At 40.7% G+C, this 23192-nt stretch overlaps 1 protein-coding gene across 1 annotated transcript; it reads right to left on the reverse strand.

The window, feature by feature from the left end:
• Window positions 1–1296: 1296 nt before the first annotated feature.
• LOC122935801 lies at window positions 1297–14044 on the reverse strand. The gene is made up of 2 exons (XM_044291694.1): window positions 13911–14044; window positions 1297–3318 (listed from the first exon to the last, which is right to left on the reverse strand). Exon 2 carries the CDS (start codon window positions 3235–3237, stop codon window positions 2023–2025), a length of 1215 nt encoding a protein of 404 aa, XP_044147629.1. The 5' UTR covers window positions 3238–3318; window positions 13911–14044; the 3' UTR covers window positions 1297–2022.
• Window positions 14045–23192: the final 9148 nt, after the last annotated feature.

The raw sequence follows: 23192 nt of genomic DNA on the forward strand, positions 1-23192 counted from the left end.
AAACCCAGAATTTTAACGGACAACAAAACAAAGCACACTGTGCTATTCTATCACATATTTTTGAATGAATCTGCAGTACATATGTGGGTGAAAAATTATATTTATTTCTGTGCAAGTTATTATTCCCCAAAATAGTCAGAGCGTTCTTGTTCTCTGATTATCACATATGGGGTTCTTTCTTTTTTTATATAGTAATTCAAATCTTACTGATGGGTATGACAAAAGGACCTGATACAAAAAATAAAGTTATGGCTGTTATGGCCATGAATGTGAGAAGGCCATGGGGATCCTGAAATTCTCGATGGCAGCCCTGGGTAAACAAGACCACCACATGTTTATAAATGACTTGGTCATACTATAAATATCTATATATATATACACACTATATACTTATAGTTAGGTTATTCTTTTACAGGGTAAGTCAAAATACTCAGGACACCCTTTTATTAAAAAAATGGAAGGGAAAATGAAATATCTGAATTCCCCAGTAAGTAATGGGTGAGGGGGCCTATCTATATTCAGGTTATGATCGGAACATGGCTGCCATCTTGAAAGCCGCTATATTGGGTCAAGTGCAAATTTTTCCAGTAGGAAAGGGGTCATGAAGCATATCAAAGAAGACCAGAATTTTCTCAGAAATCGATTGCTTCAATGAGATTTGCATATTTCTTGTGGTTAAAAAGTTATCAACACAGTAAGTTGCAACAACAACTGGGAACCTTTCCTGTGATGCACAGCTATTTGACCTGTTCAATGTGTTGTCCCTGGTGCTGAACACAGAACTTTGAAGTTTTGATCTTTCAATGTTGATCATTTTTGAACCACAAGAGATATTCTGATTGCGGCAATTGATTTCTGAGAAAATTCTGGTCTCTTTTGATATGCTACATTACCCCCTTCCCATTGGAAAAATTTGCCCTTTATCCAATATGGCGGCTTTCAAGATGGCAGCAGATATTCCGGACATAGCCTAAAAGATAGCTCAGCTCACCCATTACTTGCTGGTGTATTCAGATATTTGATTTTCCCTTTTATTTCTGAAATTAAAGGGTGTCCTGAGACTCACCCTGTATAATGGCATTGCTCATGTCACTATCTAATGCAGGGGTGCACAACGTTTCCTGGTTGGGGGCCACATTGCCAGACTGAACCAATGACGAGGGCCGAAATTAAAATTTAAAGGTGTATTAACAACTGAAATATTGTATTTATGGCATATTAAACACACAATATATAACATTAATGTCTAGTTACACTTCCAGGACTCCCATCTAATGGGAGAAATACATGAAAAATACATGTAAGCAGCCACAAGACATAGGCATACATGTCTGTTACCAGATGGTTGGGGACCGCACAGAATGGTATAAGGGGCCGCATGTGGCCCCCGGGCCGCAGGTTGTGCACCCCTGATCTAATGTAACATTATTTGGGTTTTACTCAATCTTTTCCAAGTAAGTTGAATGTTACGAGAGAAGAATGTTTCCAGTGTCACCTTTTCTGTTTCCAAAAATTACTGTCAAAATATAAAGGAAGGAAATTAGTCTCCTTATGTGTAATTAGCTCTGTATATGGAGTTTCAGTGACAGCCATATGACACTGAATTTGAGTGTCGTAGGCATGGTCCATTCAAAAGGCGTAATATGTCCCATTCCACTACAAGCAGGGTACTGTCAGAATACTCGTGTAAGCACTTCTCTAGCAGGATCCAGTTCTCTGTATTCTTCCAGTCTATCACCCATCCGCAATAACTCAACAGCCAATACTTCTCTGGGTGGTGGAGCACATCTTATTGTTTTACGTCTAGCCTCTATTTGTGTTTTTCGAAATTTATGTACTTATTAATGGCTTCCTCCTTCATAAGCTGGATCCATTCATTTCTTGCCCTCAGTTTTCTGTCTCCTGAGCTCAGCGTAGCTCTTGCCTGTGATACAGGCATATGCTCATCTGTATTCCTAGCAAACCGACTGTGAATAATCTTAGGTAAAGAGGAAACCATTATGTCATTTTTATACTCGATGTTCAATAAAGATCATTGCCTATCATGGTGAGGATGTCATCTGCTGTTTTGAATTTGAAAACCTGAAAAAGTGGCCCAAGCTTCTTTTTTTTCTCAGTTTTCTCCTTGAAAATGTTTTGCGCACAACAAAGCAGAAAGTATTCTTCATTGCTGGTACATAGAGATGGTGGCTTCCTTCTTCTTGTATGTTTTGGGAAACACTGATACTTTTGAACAGACAAAGAACAAACCTTAATAATTTGGGTATTTTCTTCTGCACGCTTTCTGGAAAACTTTGTTAGCTCATGTTTAAGAAATACATTCTGAGGAAATAAAAGGTCTTCAAAATTAATTCTTATAGGTTGTATGAACTTGACCATGTGATGCAGATAGACTGTATAGTAAATGTGTGACTTTTTTGTGTTTTTTTCAGAGAGATTGTGATCAGGACGAATGACTGCTTTACATTGATTTGCAGTCTGGGTTATTGAGGCTGGCTTCTTAAGGTTTGAAGAAGAATTACGAATGAAGACAAATGATGGGGTAGACTTGGGCTGGGGGGTCACGGTAGATTTATTTTTTTTGCTTGAAACAGAGGCCTTCTTTTTAGGAGTTGCAGAAGAATTGTCCAGTATAGGAACTGATTTATTTTTTGTTTTTCTGCTACGTTTCTTCTTTTCTTTTTTTGCAGTTGGTTGAGAATTACTCTGACTGCACACAGAAAAATTACTTGCATCTTGTACTGGTGAATTGACTTGAGTAGTTGTGTCAACCTTGCTCTTGGAGGCTTTATTCCTATGTGTTTTGGGAGCACTCGTACCTTGCACTTGTTGATCAGCATTTTTAACAATAGGAACTGTGTTGCTCATCGAAGCGTTATTCCCCTGAATAGGTTGTTTGACGTCTTTAGCTTTGGGACTTGTGTTGTTCTCAGTACTTGTTGAAGCACCATTATCCTGTTGATTCAAATTATTTGTACATACTGAAGATGTCTTTATTGTGCATGATGTGGGATTGCTGGGAAGTAAACCAGAATTGATACTTAATAAAGGAGAACTGTTGGCAGACAGCGGAATAATCGTCTTCTGGTATAAGCTTCCTGTTGACGTACAATACAGATGTCCTGTTGCTGGGCATTGTAGATATCTTCTACTTGGGTTTTGTGGGTCTGATGGTGTATGCACAAAGAGGAAACATTTGTTCAAAATTGGAATTATTGGAGCTGTTGGTTGATGCATAACGATGATGTGAGCGCTGGAATGGCTAGCTTAATATAGATACACCACTCTTAAAAGTCTGGTAGGCACTGAAGAACAACCCTGGTCATGAAACAAAATTAGAGATATTTGTCATATTCTCATCTCATAGTTTATTTAAAAACATCACCAAAGTATAAAAAAAATTGCCAAACTCCACAGATATACAGAAGATGTACATTACTAAAACCATACATGTTTCAGTGTTCCAAATCCCATAGTTTTGGTGGGAATTCACATAATTTTTGCCCAAATTTTTTTTTAACATTTTTATGAATATGTGCTGTGCTCGCCACTTTAGAAAAGTGGATGGAGAAGTGTGTCTAGTTATGACAGATTTATCCACTGTGGCTTTTTAAAGTCACAAAGAAGGTGTAGGGTTGGCTAAGGGGCTGGCTGAAAAAAAAAAGCTATAAAAGGAGCATCTCTAGTCGGGTTTAAAGCTGAGCCAAATTTATTAAATAACGTGGGACATTTGATATATTTAGCGCACATTACTGAAACGCAGACTCAGGGTCCATTCACACGTCTGTAGTGTATTATGGATCCACAATTTGCGGATCCTCAATACACCCGGCCAGCACCCCCATAGAACTGCCTATTCTTGTCTGCAATTGCGGACAAGAATAGGACATGTTCTATTTTTTTCGGGAGCCGTGGACCATAAGATCGGGGCCGCGCTCCGGAAATGCGGATGCGGACAGTACACTGTGTGCTGTCCGCATCTCTTCCGGCCTCATAGAGAATGAATGGGTCTGGATTCGTTCCGCAATGTTGCGAGACAGATCCTGACGCATTCTACGGACGTGTGAGTGGACCCTCAAGGACATACCGTATGACTTCAAATATCGCCTCATGATAAATTCTCCCTATGAAATAGTGTTAGGTGTGACAAGGGTACCCCAAGTAGAGTCCCCTTTTTTAAATACACACACACTCACAGGCCTAGAGGCCCCCTTTATTCTGCTTTAAAAGATAAATATTCCCTTGCTTGGAGCTTTGTCCTAGTAATTGAAAATGACACTTCCCCGTCATAAAGATAAGGATGGGAGCTTCAAAAGCACCCCTGCCAAGGCTCATCATAAAATACTGGATCCTGGGATAACATTAGCCAGACATTTTGACTACAGTCACAGCAGGGGACCAGAGAGAGATGATAAAGCGACCTATTGAACTTTTGAGGGACTCAAACATAGTCATTTCTTATACCTCTGGTCGTAGGCATATTCTGCACTGGCTAAGGCCGGATTCAACCTCCGTGGATATCATGGAGATATCAAACAGTATGTTCTTGTGCCCTTGAAAGGCTGAAAAGCCAGCTTTAAGTCATTCTGGAGAACCACAAGCCCCAGCAGAGTCAAGTTTGGTCTTGTTAGACTCGTAAAATCATAAGGGTCATTAATACCTGAATGTCATAGCTGTATTTAGTGATTCCACAGAACTGTGGGCTCAGCCAGAATAAGGACATTCTGGGCTGACCTTAGCTGGGTCCTAAACCTTGCTGACACCGCCTCGACCCTGCCCACACGTTCGTACCATTGGTGGGCAGAACTGCTGGCACCTCCTGTTTTAGAACTGTTATAAGATGCTGTCAGGGCATTGTATGGAACCCCTGCCTTGCCTTAACACCTGGATTTGTATTGCATTTTGAATGTCAGTGCTCAGGGTTCACTGATATTAAACCAATCGGATTGCACAACGACTTCAAGTACTGAAACAGAGCAATTTAAGTATACTTTTCATCCATTATCCCTTTTATTTTAACTAACTCGTTAATTACTATTACCTTGAATTATTATTATCTAGAATAGTAATTTTTCTATAAATGTACAGTATATATGCACTGTTTTTCCTTTCACCTTTTATCAAAAGATTGAAAAATCTTATTTGCTAAGTCTTACGTGTTCTAAGCAAAGGAATTAATGAATCCTGTCTCTGAAGAGAGTAACGTTTCCATTTTGTGTGAGAAAGGTCATTTTGATTGTTGCTTGGCTGAACGATTGCGATCGGTCAGCAAGCGATACCTGGTTCATTCCCTGCTCTGCGTGAAGGTGAGTGACCGGTAGTCGGTTCGTGTGCCGTTAAAACACGTGGTGGCAGTATACCGAATTGTATCTATAAATGGTTAACCGGAAGTTAACCACCCCTTGTCATGTGCGGTATCCGTCTGTGTACAGGTACGTTCGTGACATTAGGGCTCATGCACATGAACGTATTTTATTTTCATGTCTGTTCTGTTTTTTTGTGGACTGTATGCGGAGCCATTCATTTCAATGGGTCCGCAAAAAAAAACAGAACTTACTCCGTGTGTATTCCGTTTCCGTATGTCCGTATTTCCGTCCTGCAAAAAATATGCAAAAAAATAGAACATGTCCTCATATTGTCCGCATTACAGACAAGGATAGGACTGTTCTATTAGGGGCCAGTTGTTCCATTCCTCAAAATACGGAATCCACATGGACATTATCCATATTTTTTGCTGATCCGTTTTTTGCGAACCGCTGGTCCAATTTTCTCCGCATATGTGTCCACATTGCGGAGAAAAATGATGTTTTAATATATGCTAATGAGCAGGGCCGGACTGGCCATAGGGCTGCCTCAGGGCTCGAGTCGAGGGGGAACGGGTGGGAACGGCGTTCCTGCACTTTTTTCATGGCAGGAACGCCGTTCCCAAAGTTTCAGGGCAAAAGGACCAGGAAGCGGTGAATGCTTTGTACTCACCGCTTCCTGGTCCTCGGCTGTCAGCTCTACAGGCTGCGCACAGGAGTGAGACGCTCTGTGACGTCGTCACATCACGCTGTGCGCAGCCTTCACAGCACAGCCGACAGCAGGAGAAAAGGAGCATCTGCGTCCAGGAGCAGGAGAGGTAAGTGGGTTTTTTTTTTTCCATTTATTATGGGCAGTGGGCTGATGAGAGGCACAGGGGGGCTGATGAGAGGCGCAGGAGGCTGATGAGAGGCGTAGGGGGGCTGATGAGAGGCGCAGTGATGAGAGGCGCTGTGGGGCTTATGAGAGGCGCTGTGGGGCTGATGAGAGGCGCTGTGGAGCTGATAAGAGGCACAGGGGGTTTTACTCTGCATTGACGTTGGAGAAGGAATTCTGTGCTCCCTGGTCTCTGGTGGCGTTGCTGCACGCAAGGTTGCCGGCGATTCCGGGGTGGATTAAACAGTCTTTATTATTTAAAGATACGATAGCAGCGTGGAGGATTCTCCGGAAAAAGTATTGGCTGTCCTATAGGATCTCCAAACACCTTCCCCTATGGAATAATCCTGAATTTATACAAGGGAATAAGAATAAATTATTTGAGGAGTGGAGGAGGAAAGGGATTGTAACTGTGAAACATCTATTGTATGACACTGAATCTCGATGGTTAACATGTGTAGAATTGATTGCAAAGTTCTCACTGTCGCCCTTTCAAACCATTCAATGGTCTCAGGTAAGGGAAGCGGTGATAAATCAGCTAGGGTTGGTGCAGAAGGAGATCCGTAGGAATATTCTTGATAGAATCTTGGATCTGGGCGGTGGGAAGGTCTCGATCTCCACAATTTATGCTGACATGAGAAAGGAAGATGGGATCGGAGATAGGAGTATCAGGTTTGGGAAATGGGCCGAGCAACTGGAAGATGAGGATATGGCACAAAAGATGGTGAAAGGTTGGGAAGTGGTTAGGAGACATGTGGTTAATGAGTCATGGAGGGATACGCAGTTTAGTCTAATGTATCGTGCTATTTATGGCTTTAATATCCCCCCTCATCCAGCGAAGCCAGATAGGATAACCAGTTGCCCGAAGTGTGGAGTCAGTTTCACGGATCTATTCCACGGAATCTGGACGTGCCCACAGAGTAAGAGGGTGTGGGAGGAAGTAGGGAACTTAGTCAAGGGAATCTGGGGAAGGAAGTTTCCATTGTCCCCCCAATTATATTTGTTTCATTATGAGGAGGGAGAGGTTGGTCAAGGGGGGTTACCTCGTTTGTTTCACACGATATGCATGGTGGTTAGGCGGAGTATTTTGCAAACATGGCTGCAAGCTGATGCACCGGGGGTACAAAGTATAATAGAACAGTTAAAAAGGGTGTTTTATTTGGAGAGATTAAATTCCCTTGCGGGAAAAGAGCGACAAGCCAAGGGATTATTCCAGAAATGGAAACCATTTATTGCCCACTGTATGTCTGATGAGGAGATCAGATTAATAATGAGTCCGTTCACACTAACGGAATGGTTCCTTTTGGGTCAACTAAAGGGGACCTTGGGTCGTCTATTGCTCCAATCTGCCAATCCGTCTTAGATTTATGAGAATGAGGCGTACACGTGTCATTGTTATTGATTGCTTGTACTGACTATATTGTGTTCATAACTACTGACTGCCCCAATGTATGTTGTGCAATTGCTTATTGCATTTGCAGTAATGTTTTGTGTCCAGGACTGTACATTCTGGATATATTGTTTGTCTTGTTGATAAAATAATAAAGAATTGATAAAAACAAAAAAAAATTAGGCACAGGGGGGCTGATGAGAGGCACTGGGGGGCTGATGAGAGGCACTGGGGGGCTGATGAGAGGCACTGGGGGGCTGATGAGAGGCACTGGGGGGCTGATGAGAGGCACTGGGGGGCTGATGAGAGGCGCTGGGGGGCCGATGAGAGGCGCTGGGGGGCTGATGAGAGGAGCTGGGGGGCTGATGAGAGGCGCTGGGGGCTGATGAGAGGCACAGGGGGGCTGATGAGAGGCACAGGGGGGCTGATGAGAGGCACAGGGGGACTGATGAGAGGCACAGGGGGACTGATGAGAGGCACAGGGGGGGCTGATGAGAGGCACAGGGGGGCTGATGGAGAGGCACTGGGGGCTGCTATGAGGCTACTGGGGGCTGCTATGAGGCATGGGGCTATTATCAGAGGTCTTATTGGGGGTCATTCATATTGGGGTCTGATCTGAGGTCTTATTGGGGTCTTATTAACATTGGGGATCTTATTGGGGCTGTTAGCTGAGGTCTGATTAACATTGGGGGTCTGATTGGTGCTCTGACCTGAGGTGTAATGAAAAATATTTTTTTCTCATTGTCCCCCTCTAAAACCTAGGTGCGTCTTATGGGCCGGTGCATCTAATAGGGCAAAAAATGCAGTACTTGCTTGCTCCAGCCGACCTCCCCTGCCCTTTGCGAATGCCGCGCGCTGTGACATCGCGCGGAGGCACTTGGGTGAGTTCCCACACTTTTTTTCCCAGGACTTGACCCCTGGTTAGCCTGACTGTGTTCGGCCGGGCACGGCCGCTATTCCCGGGCACGGCCGCTATTCCATTTCTCGGGCACGGCCGTTATGCCCGATGCACATGTTGAGGTAGCTCCTCCCTCTCATTGCTCTGCTCAGAGGCCAAGCAGGCAGATGTAAACGAGCTGGCCCTGCCCCTCAATTGTGCTTCCGGTTTTGGCTTCGCCCCTAGACTGCAAGTGGGTGGGGCCTGTTGGGGGTCATGTGATTGGGCTGCTCAGTCAAAAATGCCCGGGCCTATTTTTTGTCCCAGTCCGGCCCTGCTAATGAGCCTCTAGGAGCAACAAGGTGGCTGTACTTACTGTAAGGCTGGGTTCACATCATGTTTTTCCCATCTGTTTGACGTATACAAAAAATGTATATGTTAAACGGATGCCTTAGACTGATGCCATACAGTGGCATCCGTTCACTATAGAGTTCCATTGTAAAAATAAAACATACACTGTCTTTACTGGACACTGCAGGATACAAGAACGTGGTGTGCTGAGTTTTTGTATTCTTTTTTTTCCTAATGTATACGTCTAAGGGAGACATAAAACGTTATGTGGACCTTCCCTAACTGCCGCGTCCTCTGCGCTTTGATTGACAGGGCCAGGCAGTAAAAATGTCGTCACGCCTGGCCCTGTCAAACAAAGTGCAGAAGATGTGGCAGTTGCAAAGACAGCTAAGCCTCTAGGTGTAACGGCAACGCCCCTGTTGCTCCTAGAGACTCATTTGCATACATTAAAACCTTTTTTTTAGTAATGCGGGCACATATGAACATGGGACCAACACAGACGCCTTCAGAAGCGCACATGTAACAGGTCAGCCAGTGTCATAGGTACAAATCTGCTGACAGATGCCCTTTTATTATTATGCTACAGAAATCTAGGATCTTCAAAAAAAATTATATTATGCATTATATGTATATAGGCAAATAAGATGAGTCTGATGAAGAGCGCTGCCTCCTGCCTAGAAAACTGTAAATCATCATCTGAAAGAAGGAGAGCAGGGGCAGCGCGCTTCATCAGACTCATATCTCTCACAGCACTGTGTGTGCTGCCGTCTTCAGCAGGTCAGTACTCAAAAACTACTGAGTGCCATCACAGGAGTGACTGATTTCTGAAATCAGTGGGTCTGTCACTACACTATGCTGCCCTCAGTGATGGCAGCATACGGGAGCTGACAGGTTACCTTTCACACGACCCTTTTTTTTTTGTTTTTCGGGCCGTTTTTTGCGTTCTGTATACGGTCCATATATGGAACCATTCATTTCAATGGTTCCGCAAAAAAAACGTAATGTACTCTGTATGCATTCTGTTTCCGTATTTACGTTTTTCCGTTACATTGAGAGATAGAACATGTCCTATTATTGCCTGCAAATCACATTCCGTGGCTCCATTCAAGTCAATGGGTCCGCATAAAATTTATCCGTATGTCTTCCGTATCCGTTCCGTTTTTGCGGAACCATCTATTGAAAATGTTATGCTCAGCCCAATTTTTTCTATGTAATTACTGTATATGCCATATGGAAAACCGGAACGGAAAAACGGAACAGAAACTGAAACACAACGGAAACAAAAAATGGAACAACGGATCCGTGAAAAAAGGAAAGCAAAACACTGAAAAAGCCAAACGGTCGTGTGAAAAAGGCCTTAGACTGTGTTAATGAGTCTCTGTCCGATGATATTCTAACTAGCAATTAACCACTCTTTGAAGACACACATGCAAGTGTCCGATTGTATTCTTATCTGTACCATAAATTTGACAGATTGAGAGACCAGAAAACAAAAGAGCTAGACACCTACAGAGGTTAGAAGACAGGCTTAGACACACAAGGACAAGTTGAGATCTCTAGAGGGGTCTATCAAGATGAAATGGTGAGTTATGCGATGATGGACCACCCAGCTTTCCTAGGAGCAGAGCAGAAGTGAGATTCCTACTAGGATTTGGTAAGAGACACAAAGAATGATATTTCATTTTATTAAGACTAATTGGATAATGTGAATGAAATGATACCATCTAGATTGGCAAATTAATTGATTAATTTATTATCTTGTATTAGTAATGCGGACACATATGAACATGGGACCAACACAAACGCCTTCAGAAGCGCACATGTAACAGGTCAGCCAGTGTCATAGGTACAAATCTGCTGACAGATGCCCTTTTATTATTATGCTACAGAAATCTAGGATCTTCCAAAAAAATCATATTATGCATTATATGTATATAGGCAAATAAGATGAGTCTGATGAAGAGCGCTGCCTCCTGCCTAGAAAACTGTAAATCATCGTCTGAAAGAAGGAGAGCGGGGGCAGCGTGCTTCATCAGACTCATATCTCTCACAGCACTGTGTGTGCTGCCGTCTTCAGCAGGTCAGTACTCAAAAACTACTGAGTGCCATCACAGGAGTGACTGATTTCTGAAATCAGTGGGTCTGTCACTACACTATGCTGCCCTCAGTTATGGCAGCATACAGGAGCTGACAGGTTACCTTTAATCAACCACATCAGAACAAGCAGTTTTAAAGGGGTTGTCCGATATTTAAGGGTGGCTGGGCGGGGGGTTAACCATTGTGCTATTCCTGCACATGTCACTGCTGAGGCCATTGATTGACAGTGGTGACAATCATGTAGATGGCACACCACACTTCCAGTCCAGAGACCAAAAGCAGCAGGGCCGGAAAGCACAGCACTGGAAGCAGGGTGCTCTGAAAAAGGGAGTAGTGTTTAGTTTTTTTATTTTCAGCCCATGCTGGCTGTCCCTAAATAATTTTTTAGATATCAGGCAACCTTTTTAAGAGCCATTGGGTGTCTTAGGGTATTTTCACACTGGCGTTAGAGGAATCCGACAGGCAGTTTCATTGCCGGAACTGCCTGCCAGATCCGGAAATCCGTGTAAATGGATATCATTTGTTTCCGGATCCGGACGCGGATCTGTTTGAGAAATGCATTGAAGTACCGGATCGGTCTCTCCGGTGTCATCCAGAAAAACTGATCCGGTATTTATTCTTCCCACATTTTTAAAGGTCTGCGCATGCACAGACCGGAAAACAGGGTCCATTTTTACGGTAAACTTGGCATTAATACATTTCAATGGAAAATAATGCCGGATCCGGCATTCCAGCAAGTGTTCTGGAATTTTTGCCAAATGCCGTAAAAGGGACTGAACTGAAGACATCCTGATGCATACTGAATTCAGAATGCATTAGGACAAAACTGAAGCGTTTTTTTCCCCGGTATTGACCCCCTAGGACGGAACTCAATACCGGAAAACTTTAACGCTAGTGTGAAAGTACCCTTATAACAATGAAGTGACTTCTGCTCTCTGCAGTAAGCGCTCCACAACCCTTCCCGAATGCCAGCTGTAGCATCCATCAAGGAACCCACTACAGGCGTCACGCAAGAAAAGAAGAGTGCGGTTTTTAAAGCGCTTACTACAGAAAGTTGCGGGCACTTATCGTCAATGTTAACTCCTGATGTACACGTTAAGCAGATGCCATTGACTGGATCTGAACAGTTCCTAATGTGTACAGTCAGATTTAGAAGTATTATTCTTTATCGTTTCTGGATGTATTTGTATAATCAATGTATTTATGTGATGGGGAATCTGTAGGTCATTATCTGTATTTATGTGGAAGGAGACGCCATATGTATGTACTGTATGTATATAATCTGTGTATTTATGTGCAGGGTGAGGCCTCTTGCACACAAATTTTTTTTTTCTGTTTTTTGCGTTCCGTATACGGAACCATTCATTTCAAAGGATCCGCAAAAAAAAAAAGGTACTCCGTATGCCTTCCGTTTCCGTATTTCCATTTTTATATTCCGTTCAAAGATAGAACATGTCCTATTATTGTCCGCATAACGGACAAGCATAGTACTGTTCTATCAGGGGCCAGCTGTTCCATAAAAAACAGAATGCACACGGACATCATCCGTATTTTTTGCAGATCCTTTTTGGCGGACCGCAAAATACTGAAAAAAGCCGTACGGTCGTGTGCAAGAGGCCTGAATCTGAATTATGTATATAATCTGTCTATATAGTTGAAAGAGAAATCTGTATGAATATAATCTGTATATTTATGTGTAGGGTGAATCTGTATTTATGGGTATAATTCTGTATATTTAGGTGGAGGAGGAATCTGTATGTATATAATCTGTATAATTATGTGCAGGGTGAATCTGTATTATGTATATAATCTGTCTATATAGTTGGAAGGGAAATCTGTATGTATATAATCTGTATATTTATGTGCAGGGTGAATCTGTATTTATGGGTATAATTCTGTATATTTAGGTGGAGGAGGAATCTGTATGTATATAATCTGATATTTATGTGCAGGGTGATTCTGTATTATGTATATAATCTGTCTATATACAGATTTCCCTTCCAACTATATAGACAGATTATATACATAATACAGAATCACCCTGCACATAAATATCAGATTATATACATACAGATTCCTCCTCCACCTAAATATACAGGATTATACCCATAAATACAGATTCACCCTGCACATAAATATACCGATTATATACATACAGATTTCCCTTCCAACTATATAGACAGATTATATATATATATATATATACAGATTCACCCTGCACATAAATATACAGATTATATACATACAGATTTCCCTTCCAACTATATAGACATATTATATACATAATACAGAATCACCCTGCACATAAATATCAGATTATATACAGATTTCCCTTCCAACTATATAATCTGATATTTATGTGCAGGGTGATTCTGTATTATGTATATAATCTGTCTATATAGTGGGAAGGGGAATCTGTATGTATATAATCTGTATATTTATGTGCAGGGTGAATCTGTATATATATATATATATATATATAATCTGTCTATATAGTTGGAAGGGAAATCTGTATGTATATAATCTGTATATTTATGTGCAGGGTGAATCTGTATTTATGGGTATAATCCTGTATATTTAGGTGGAGGAGGAATCTGTATGTATAAAATCTGTATAATTATGTGCAGGGTGATTCTGTATTATGTATATAATCTGTCTATATAGTGGGAAGGGGAATCTGTATGTATATAATCTGATATTTATGTGCAGGGTGATTCTGTATTATGTATATAATCTGTCTATATAGTTGGAAGGGAAATCTGTATCTAATCTGATATTTATGTACAGGGTGATTCTGTATTATGTATATAATATGTCTATATAGTGGAAAGGGGAATCTGTATGTATATAATCTGATATTTATGTGCAGGGTGAATCTGTATTATGTATATAATCTGTCTATATAGTGGAAAGGGGAATCTGTATGTATATAATCTGTATATTTATGTGCAGGGTGAATCTGTATTTATGGGTATAATTCTGAATATTTAGGTGGTATATCCGTAAATCCAGCCTTACCTTTCTGTTCCTCTGTTTACTCCATTGCATAGTAATTATTCTGTCCGCAGTTTCAGTATTTCTTGCTTCTGCAGATTCCTCTCCGTTTGCGTAGTTCTCTGAATGTTTGCTGCTCTGGATATAACCAGAATACAATCCTGTACTTACTCCGATTCCTCTGGTTGTGCTTAGTTTCGATTCCCTTTCTGTGACTTCATGTTCTCTCCACCCCTAGTGGTGAGTTAATAATCTATCACAGTCAAATCCTCACAGTTATTATTTATGCCTATACTTTATAGGTTCTGATTGATTAGATTCCACTTTTCATTTTCCAAAGGAGCTCTAAAAATTAAAAGGTTAAATCTCATTGGTAAGACAGTTTTCTTTTGCACCAGGTTGGATAAATCTCCCCCATTGTCATGTTTCTGTGTTTCATTCTTTAGGCTAGGAATACATGGCGACATGTGTCAAAGAAAAGTCACACAACATTTTTATAATAATAGTCAATGATGTCATGCTGCAACTGCAAAACGACAGTCGCCAAAATCCATCCAAGTTAGATTTCAGTGTGACTGTCGCGTCGCAGCATGTCGCAGTGCGACACCATTAACTATCATTATAAAAATGTTGCGCGACACATGTTGTCGTGTAGCCCTAACCTTAGGGTTCATGTACACGAATGTATCGTTTGTCTGTTCCGTTTTTTGTGTGGCCCATATACGGAACTATTCATCTCAATGGGGCTGCAAAAAGTCCGTTCCACAAATAAAATAGAACATGTCCAATTCTTGTCTGTTTTGCAGACAAGGTCATGCATTGCTACAATGGATCTGCAAAAAATATGGATGTAACACGGACATCACATGAATGTCATCTGTTTTTTGCTTTTTTTTGCAAAATACATAATAAATAAATACATACGATTGTGTGCATGAGTCCTTATGCTGGACTTCCTGGATTCTGGGAGGTATATAATGGGTTACATTAACCTTATACTGGTTTCTGAACCTTGCAAGCTGCTGCACCTCCTGCTAATAAGCAGACCTCCCAAGTGTCCCTTTTTTGGAGAGAGAGTCCCTACTTTTGTTCCAAGTCCCTCTGTCCCTCTTTGTTCCTTAAATGTACCTCTTTTTTTATCTGAGTTGTCATAATAATTATTGTCCCAAAATGAATCAAACATGAATTGCGATGTTTATTAGTATGTCATCTGCCATCTTGTGATATGTCCACCATGTTGTGTGAGTTTATGGAAAGGCCACACGTTCCTAAAGTGTATTCTCATATTTTTCTCTATAATTGTGCCAGTTTAAGAGAGTACGCCTTGTCTTTTAAAAGATTTATATTTAAAGATAAAGCATGAGGAAGTTAGTATGTTCTCTAAACATCTGGTACAAATAACCCCTACAGCTTGCGGTCTGTTAATGAAGCAGGGGTGAGTAAATAGAGGAATGAGACAAGAAACTAATCTGTGGGGAAAAATAAATAAATAATAATAATAATAATAATAATAAATAAATACAAAATTATATATATATATATATATATATATATATATATATGTGTGTGTGTGTGTGTAATGAACCTTAATTCTTTAGGAATAAGATAATCAATAGGATATATGGTATTGTTATGTATTTTGTTAAATGTTATAAAAGATATATAAAACGTCTATTATCTTATATAATTCTCACTAAGAATGCTTCCCCCCCTAAAATATAGGAAGAGTCTTTAAGTATTAAGCCATCTTTTACACGACCCTTTTTTTTTTTTTAGTTTACGGGCCGTTTTTTGCGTTCTGTATACGGTCCATATATGGAACCATTCATTTCAATGGTTCCGCAAAAAAAAACGTAATGTACTCTGTATGCATTCTGTTTCCGTATTTACGTTTTTCTGTTACATTGAGAGATAGAACATGTCCTATTATTGCCTGCAAATCACATTCCGTGGCTCCATTCAAGTCAATGGGTCCGCATAAAATTTATCCGTATGTCTTCCGTATCCGTTCCGTTTTTGCGGAACCATCTATTGAAAATGTTATGCTCAGCCCAATTTTTTCTATGTAATTACTGTATACTGTATATGCCATATGGAAAACCGGAACGGAAAAACGGAACAGAAACTGAAACACAACGGAAACAAAAAATGGAACAACGGATCCGTGAAAAAAGGAAAGCAAAACACTGAAAAAGCCAAACGGTCGTGTGAAAGAGGCCTTAGACTGTGTTAATGAGTCTCTGTCCGATGATATTCTAACTAGCAATTAACCACTCTTTGAAGACACACATGCAAGTGTCCGATTGTATTCTTATCTGTACCATAAATTTGACAGATTGAGAGATCAGAAAACAAAAGAGCTAGACACCTACAGAGGTTAGAAGACAGGTTTAGTCTGACCCAGGAATAAGTGGAGCTGGGTCTTAAAGAGATGAAAATAGACAAATCGCCGAGACCAGATGGTGTACACCCCCATATCCTAAGAGAATTAAGTAATGTCATAGCCAGTCCCTTATTTCTGATATTTAAGGACTATACAGGTCCTTCTAAAAAAATTAGCATATTGTGATAAAGTTCATTATTTTCTGTAATGTACTGATAAACATTAGACTTTCATATATTTTAGATTCATTACACACCAACTGAAGTAGTTCAAGCCTTTTATTGTTTTAATATTGATGATTTTGGCATACAGCTCATGAAAACCCAAAATTCCTATCTAAAACAATTAGCATATCATGAAAAGGTTCTCTAAACGAGCTATTAACCTAATAATCTGAATCAACCAGTTAACTCTAAACACCTGCAAAAGATTCCTGAGGCTTTTAAAAACTCCCAGCCTGGTTCATTACTCAAAACCGCAATCATGAGTAAGACTGCCGACCTGACTGCTGTCCAGAAGGCCATCATTGACACCCTCAAGCAAGAAATTTCAGAACGAATAGGCTGTTCCCAGAGTGCTGTATCAAGGCACCTCAGTGGGAAGTCTGTGGGAAGGAAAAAGTGTGGCAGAAAACGCTGCACAACGAGAAGAGGTGACCGGACCCTGAGGAAGATTGTGGAGAAGGACCGATTCCAGACCTTGGGGGACCTGCGGAAGCAGTGGACTGAGTCTGGAGTAGAAACATCCAGAGCCACCGTGTACAGGCGTGTGCAGGAAATGGGCTACAGGTGCCGCATTCCCCAGGTCAAGCCACTTTTGAACCAGAAACAGCGGCAGAAGCGCCTGACCTGGGCTACAGAGAAGCAGCACTGGACTGTTGCATGTCATTCGGAAAACAAGGTGCCAGAGTCTGGAGGAAGACTGGGGAGAGGGAAATGCCAAAATGCCTGAAGTCCAGTGTCAAGTACCCACAGTCAGTGATGGTCTGGGGTGCCATGTCAGCTGCTGGTGTTGGTCCACTGTGTTTTATCAAGGGCAGGTCAATTGCAGCTAGCTATCAGGAGATTTTGGAGCACTTCATGCTTCCCATCTGATGAAAAGCTTTATGGAGATGAAGATTTAATTTTTCAGCACGACCTGGAACCTGCTCACAGTGCCAAAACCACTGGTAAATGGTTTTACTGACCATGGTATTACTGTGCTCAATTGGCCTGCCAACTCTTCTGACCTGAACCCCATAGAGAATCTGTGGGATATGGAAGAGAAAGTTGAGAGACGCAAGACCAACACTCTGGATGAGCTTAAGGCCCTTAGGTCTAGGGAGCATCCTGAGCTTACACTCAGGTGCCACAGCGTTTGCCTCCAGAAGCAAGGCCGCTATCGAAGCATCCTGGGCCTCCATAACACCTCAGCAGTGCCACAGGCTGATTGCCTCCATGCCACGCCGCATTGAAGCAGTCATTTCTGCAAAAGGATTCCCGACCAAGTATTGAGTGCATAACTGAACATCATTATTAGAAGGTTGACTTTTTTTGTATTAAAAACACTTTTCTTTTATTGGTCGGATGAAATATGCTAATTTTTTTAGATAGGAAATTTGGGTTTTCATGAGCTGTATGCCAAAATCATCAATATTAAAACAATAAAAGGCTTGAACTACTTCAGTTGGTGTCTAATGAATCTAAAATATATGAACGTCTAATGTTTATCAGTACATTACCGAAAATAATGAACTTTATCACAATATGCTAATTTTTTTAGAAGGACCTGTATATTGACAGGGAGTGTTCCACAGGATTGGCGCATAGCATATGTGGTGCCAATATTTAAAACAATTCCAAAAACAAAGCCCGGAAACTATAGGCTGTTAAGTTTAACATTTGTCGTGGGTAAACTGTTTGAAGGTTCTCTAAGCGATCCTATCTTGGAGTACCTCAATGAAAATAAGCAAATAACGCCATATCAGCATGGCTTCATGAGAGATCAGTCATGTCAAACTAATTTAATCAGTTTCTATGAGGAGGTAAGTTCTAGACTTGACCACGGCGAATCGATGGATGTATAATATATAGACTTCTCCAAAGCATTTGACACTGTACCGAATGAAAGGTTAGTATATACCATGAGAATGCTTGGACTGGGAGAAAATGTGTATTTGGGTAAGTAACTGGCTCAGAGATAGAAAACAGAGGATGGTTATCAATGCTACACACTCAGATTGGGTCACTGTCACTAGTGGAGTACCTCAGGGGTCAGTATTGGGCCCTATTCTCTTCAATATATTTATTAATGATCTTGTAGAAGGCTTGCACAGTAAAATATACATTTTTGCAGATGACACTAAACTGTATAAAGTAAGGCTACTTTCACACTAGCGTTTTTTTGCGGATCCATCATGTATCTGCAAAAACACTTCCATTACAATAATACAACTGCATACATCCGTCAAGAACGGATCCGTTTGTATTATCTGTAACATAGCCAAGACTGATCCGTCATGAACTCTATTGAAAGTCAATGGGGGACGGATCAGTTGTCTATTGTGTCAGAGAAAACAGATTCGTCCCCATTGACTTATATTGTGTGCTAGGACGGATCAGTTTGGCTCAGTTTCGTCAAGCAGACAACAAAACGCTGCAGGCAGCGTTTTGGTGTCCGCCTCCAGAGCAAAATGGTGACTGATCGGAAGCAAACTAATGCATTCTGAGCGGATCAATGGTATATCTGAAGATTCCCCAATGCAAATTGTGTGTGTCTAGGGCACTCAGCTCTGCCGGGAGACTCAACTGGATAGCCACTATAGCAACCTAGTGGCTTCTCAGACATAGTCATAAAGACCTCCACTTAAAGGATCAAGTGAATCTATTTTGGATAGCTGTAAACCACAGATAACCATAATCAGCAGACGATCAAAGATGTAGCGATTAGTTAGCGACGAAAATTTTGCTTATTATACACACTGATAATCGTTCTTACTTGCGGTCGTTACTCGTTCACTTTTAAATCATTATTTGTTATTACATGTAAAGATGGGGGGCAGATGCTTGGTCAAGGGGGTGATATGAGATTGTTAGCAAGTAGACTACTCCATATTATACGAACAGAGCTATTAACGAGGAGTGATAATTATTTAGCATGCTGAAAGGTCTCGTTGGATGAGAAACAAGCAATTTGTCGCTCATCTTTGAATCGTTCATACTTATTACATCACACGATTCTCATTCATTTTCACTTACATACATGAGAATCTGTACGATATTCACTCTGTGTAATAGGGCCTTTAGTCCGAAAAGTTTTAAGATCATGAGGTCCGACATACATACCTAGCCTAGGTTATTTCCATTTGGCCATGACATCTGCCATGAGAAGAGGGAGATCCTAGTTTTGTCATCAGTGGATCTGTACTTCAGATTCCTCCCTGACAAAGTTTTTTGCTAATGGTATTATCAGACTTTACTCCAAAGTATTGTTCTTTGGTAACTATAATCAGGTCTGCTCCTTCCAGTGTCTGTTATGAGCGTTCCTCCAATGAGAAATATAATCTCAATTTCCTAGCTCTTTCCAGAAGTCCTGAGATCTATTTAGCCTGGAGTAAGGTTGCAGCGGTTTTGTGTCTGGACCCAAAATGCAACTGAACTGAACTGATGCATCCTGATCAGTTTTGTCCCCATTGACAATGAATGAGGACGAAACTAATCCTTTTTTTTATTCAGGTTTAATGCCGGATCTGAAAACCTGAATTAAAAATGCAGATGTGAAAGTAGCCTGATTGAGGTCTTATTGGAAGCCTAGACTTGCCCTCATTCTAAAAATGACTATAGCTACTAGGGATGAGTGAATCGACTTCAGATGCTTCATCTGAAGTCGATTCGCATAAAACTTCATAGTAATACTGTAATGTATTGGTTCCGATGAGCCAAAGTTATTACTTTGCGAATTCTTGGTTGGTTGTTTACTTTTATTTTTATCTTAGTATTTGGTTTCTAGAATTTTGGTTGGCTTTTGGCCCAAAAATACCTGCATTGTCAGATTGGCGTACACTTTTTTTCTGAGATGACTTATGTCCTATGTAAGATTGTAATCCTGGACTAATTTTGAAATGCAATTGCTTGAAATGTAATTGTACCTTTCTCCTAAAAACTTTAACAACATTTTTGGAAAATGACAGGAAAAATATTAGTTTTATCTGTTAAAAACATGGTGCAGAACTTAAAATATGTTCAAAACATTGGTGTCAAATAACAAAGACACACCCGAAAAACTACACCCCGTTTCTAACCCATTTATTGTTCAATCACTTTTATTAAAGACAATAATATAGCATAGAGCAAAACATCTTGACTTGAAATTCCGTTATTGTCCAATAATTACAATATCCAAATACAGTTAGTACATATGAAATGCATATTTGGTAAAATAGATAACCACTATTGGTAAGATGAATAACCTCATTCGGTGAGCATGAAGAAGTAAAAGTACAAACAACAGACTTATAGCCGAAGAGGGGAAGGAATGAAGGGAAGGGGTATACTGTTTGGTATCTTTAGGTTTTATAGAGAATTTACACTCTGAAATCTACCTGGTCTAACCAGGTTTGATACGCTTGAGAACCCTTAAATAGAATCCAGGGGTACCAGGTTTTAAGGTATCTCTCACCCGCCAATAATTCCTCCATTCTGCGGATCTTTTCGAACGTGTCTAACCAATCCGTTTCTAACCCATTTAAACGTTCTCCAGATCCGGTTGTTAAAATTACAACTGAATCGGAGAACCGTGTTACCGACTGAGTCCCGAATCGGTGCTCTGGCGGTGGCAGGGCAGCTGGAGATATTCACTTCCATTGCGTTGTGAGCCAATGATAGTTTAGCTCCTTAGTTGGGTGGTATGTATATGTAGTGTGTATATAGTGCATTTATAGAATGTGTCGGCAGATAAGAACCATTTGGCCCATCTAGTCTGCCCAATATACTGAATACTATGGATAGTCCCTGGCCCTATCTTATATAAAGGATGGCCTTATGCCTATCCCATGCATGCTTAAACTCCTTCACTGTATTTGCAGCTACCACTTCTGCAGGAAGGCTATTCCATGCATCCACTACTCTCTCAGTAAAGTAATACTTCCTGATATTACTTTTAAACCTTTGCCCCTCTAATTTAAAACTATGTCCTCTTGTAGCAGTTTTTTTTTCTTTTAAATATTCTCTCCTTTTTTACCGTGTTGATTCCCTTTATGTATTTAAAAGTTTCTATCATATCCCCTCTGTCTCGTCTTTCTTCCAAGCTATACATGTTAAGGTCCTTTAATCTTTCCTGGTAAGTTTTGTCCTGCAATCCATGTACTAGTTTAGTAGCTCTTCTCTGAACTCTCTCCAAAGTATCAATATCCTTCTGGAGATATGGTCTCCAGTACTGAGCACAATATTCCAAATTAGGTCTCACTAGTGCTCTGTAGAGCGGCATGAGCACCTCCCTCTTTCTACTGGTAATTCCTCTCCCTATACACCCAAGCATTCTGCTAGCATGTCCTGCTGCTCTATGACATTGTCTGCCTACCTTTAAGTCTTCTGAAATAATGATCCCTAAATCCCTTTCCTCAGATACTGAAGTTAGGACTGTATCACTGATTTTATATTATGCTTACGCCCCAGGTGCATTATCTTGCACTTATCAACATTAAATTTTAGTTGCCAGATTTTTGACCATTCCTCTAGTTTTCCTAAATCCTTTTCCATTTGGTGTATCCCTCCAGGAACATCAACCCTGTTACAAATCTTTGTGTCATCAGCAAAAAGACACACCTTACCATCGAGGCCTTCTGCAATTTCGCTGATAAAGATATTAAACAATATGGGTCCCAGAACAGATCCCTGAGGTACCCCACTGGTAACAAGACCATGGTCTGAATATACTCCATTGACTACAACCCTCTGTTGCCTGTCCCTCAGCCACTGCCTAATCCATTCAACAATATGGGAGTCCAAGCCCAAAGACTGCAATTTATTTATAAGCCTTCTATGTGGGACAGTATCAAAAGCCTTACTAAAGTCTAGATAAGCAATGTCTACTGCACCTCCTCCATCTATTATTTTAGCCACCCAATCAAAAAAATCAATAAGATTAGTTTGACATGATCTCCCTGAAGTAAACCCATGCTGTTTTTCATCTTTCAATCCATGGGATTTTAGATGTTCCACAATCCTCTCCTTAAGTATGGTTTCCATTAATTTCTCCACTATTAATGTCAGGCTTACTGGCCTATAGTTGCCCGATTCCTCCCTACTACCGTTCTTGTGAATGGGTACAACATTTGCTAATTTCCAATCTTCTGGGACGACTCCTGTTGCCAGTGATTGGTTAAATAAATTTGTTAATGGTTTTGCTAGTTCACCGCTGAGCTCTTTTAATAGCTTTGGGTGTATCCCATCAGGCCCCTGTGACTTATTTGTATTAATTTTAGACAGCTGACTTAGAACCTCTTCCTCTGTAAAGACACATGCATCAAAAGATTCATTAGTCTTCCTTCCTAACTGATGTCCTTTTCCTTCATTTTCCTTTGTAAAAACTGAACAGAAGTATTCATTGAGGCAGTCAGCTAGTTCTTTATCTTCTTCCATATACCTTCCTTCTTTTGTTTTTAATTGGGTAATTTCTTGTTTTATTATGTATGTGTACCATGTATCTGGTGTATTTATGTGTATGTGTGTTGCATATATATGGTGTATGTATAAGTAAACATGTGTCGTGACGCCGCGTGTCCGCCGTTGAGTAGGGAACCTGTTGTTAAAAATTTGAATCCCATCCCTGCAGTAACTATTACTTTTCAGCTTTTCTCTTACCATAGAAGAAAAGCAGTAAAGTAAATGTTGCTTTTTTCTGCCATAACCTATACTAAAGAAATTATTCTACAGGTCTCTGTTGGA

Source organism: Bufo gargarizans, chromosome 4 (genome assembly GCF_014858855.1).
Source record: "Bufo gargarizans isolate SCDJY-AF-19 chromosome 4, ASM1485885v1, whole genome shotgun sequence".
Classification (NCBI taxonomy): Eukaryota; Metazoa; Chordata; class Amphibia; order Anura; family Bufonidae; genus Bufo; species Bufo gargarizans.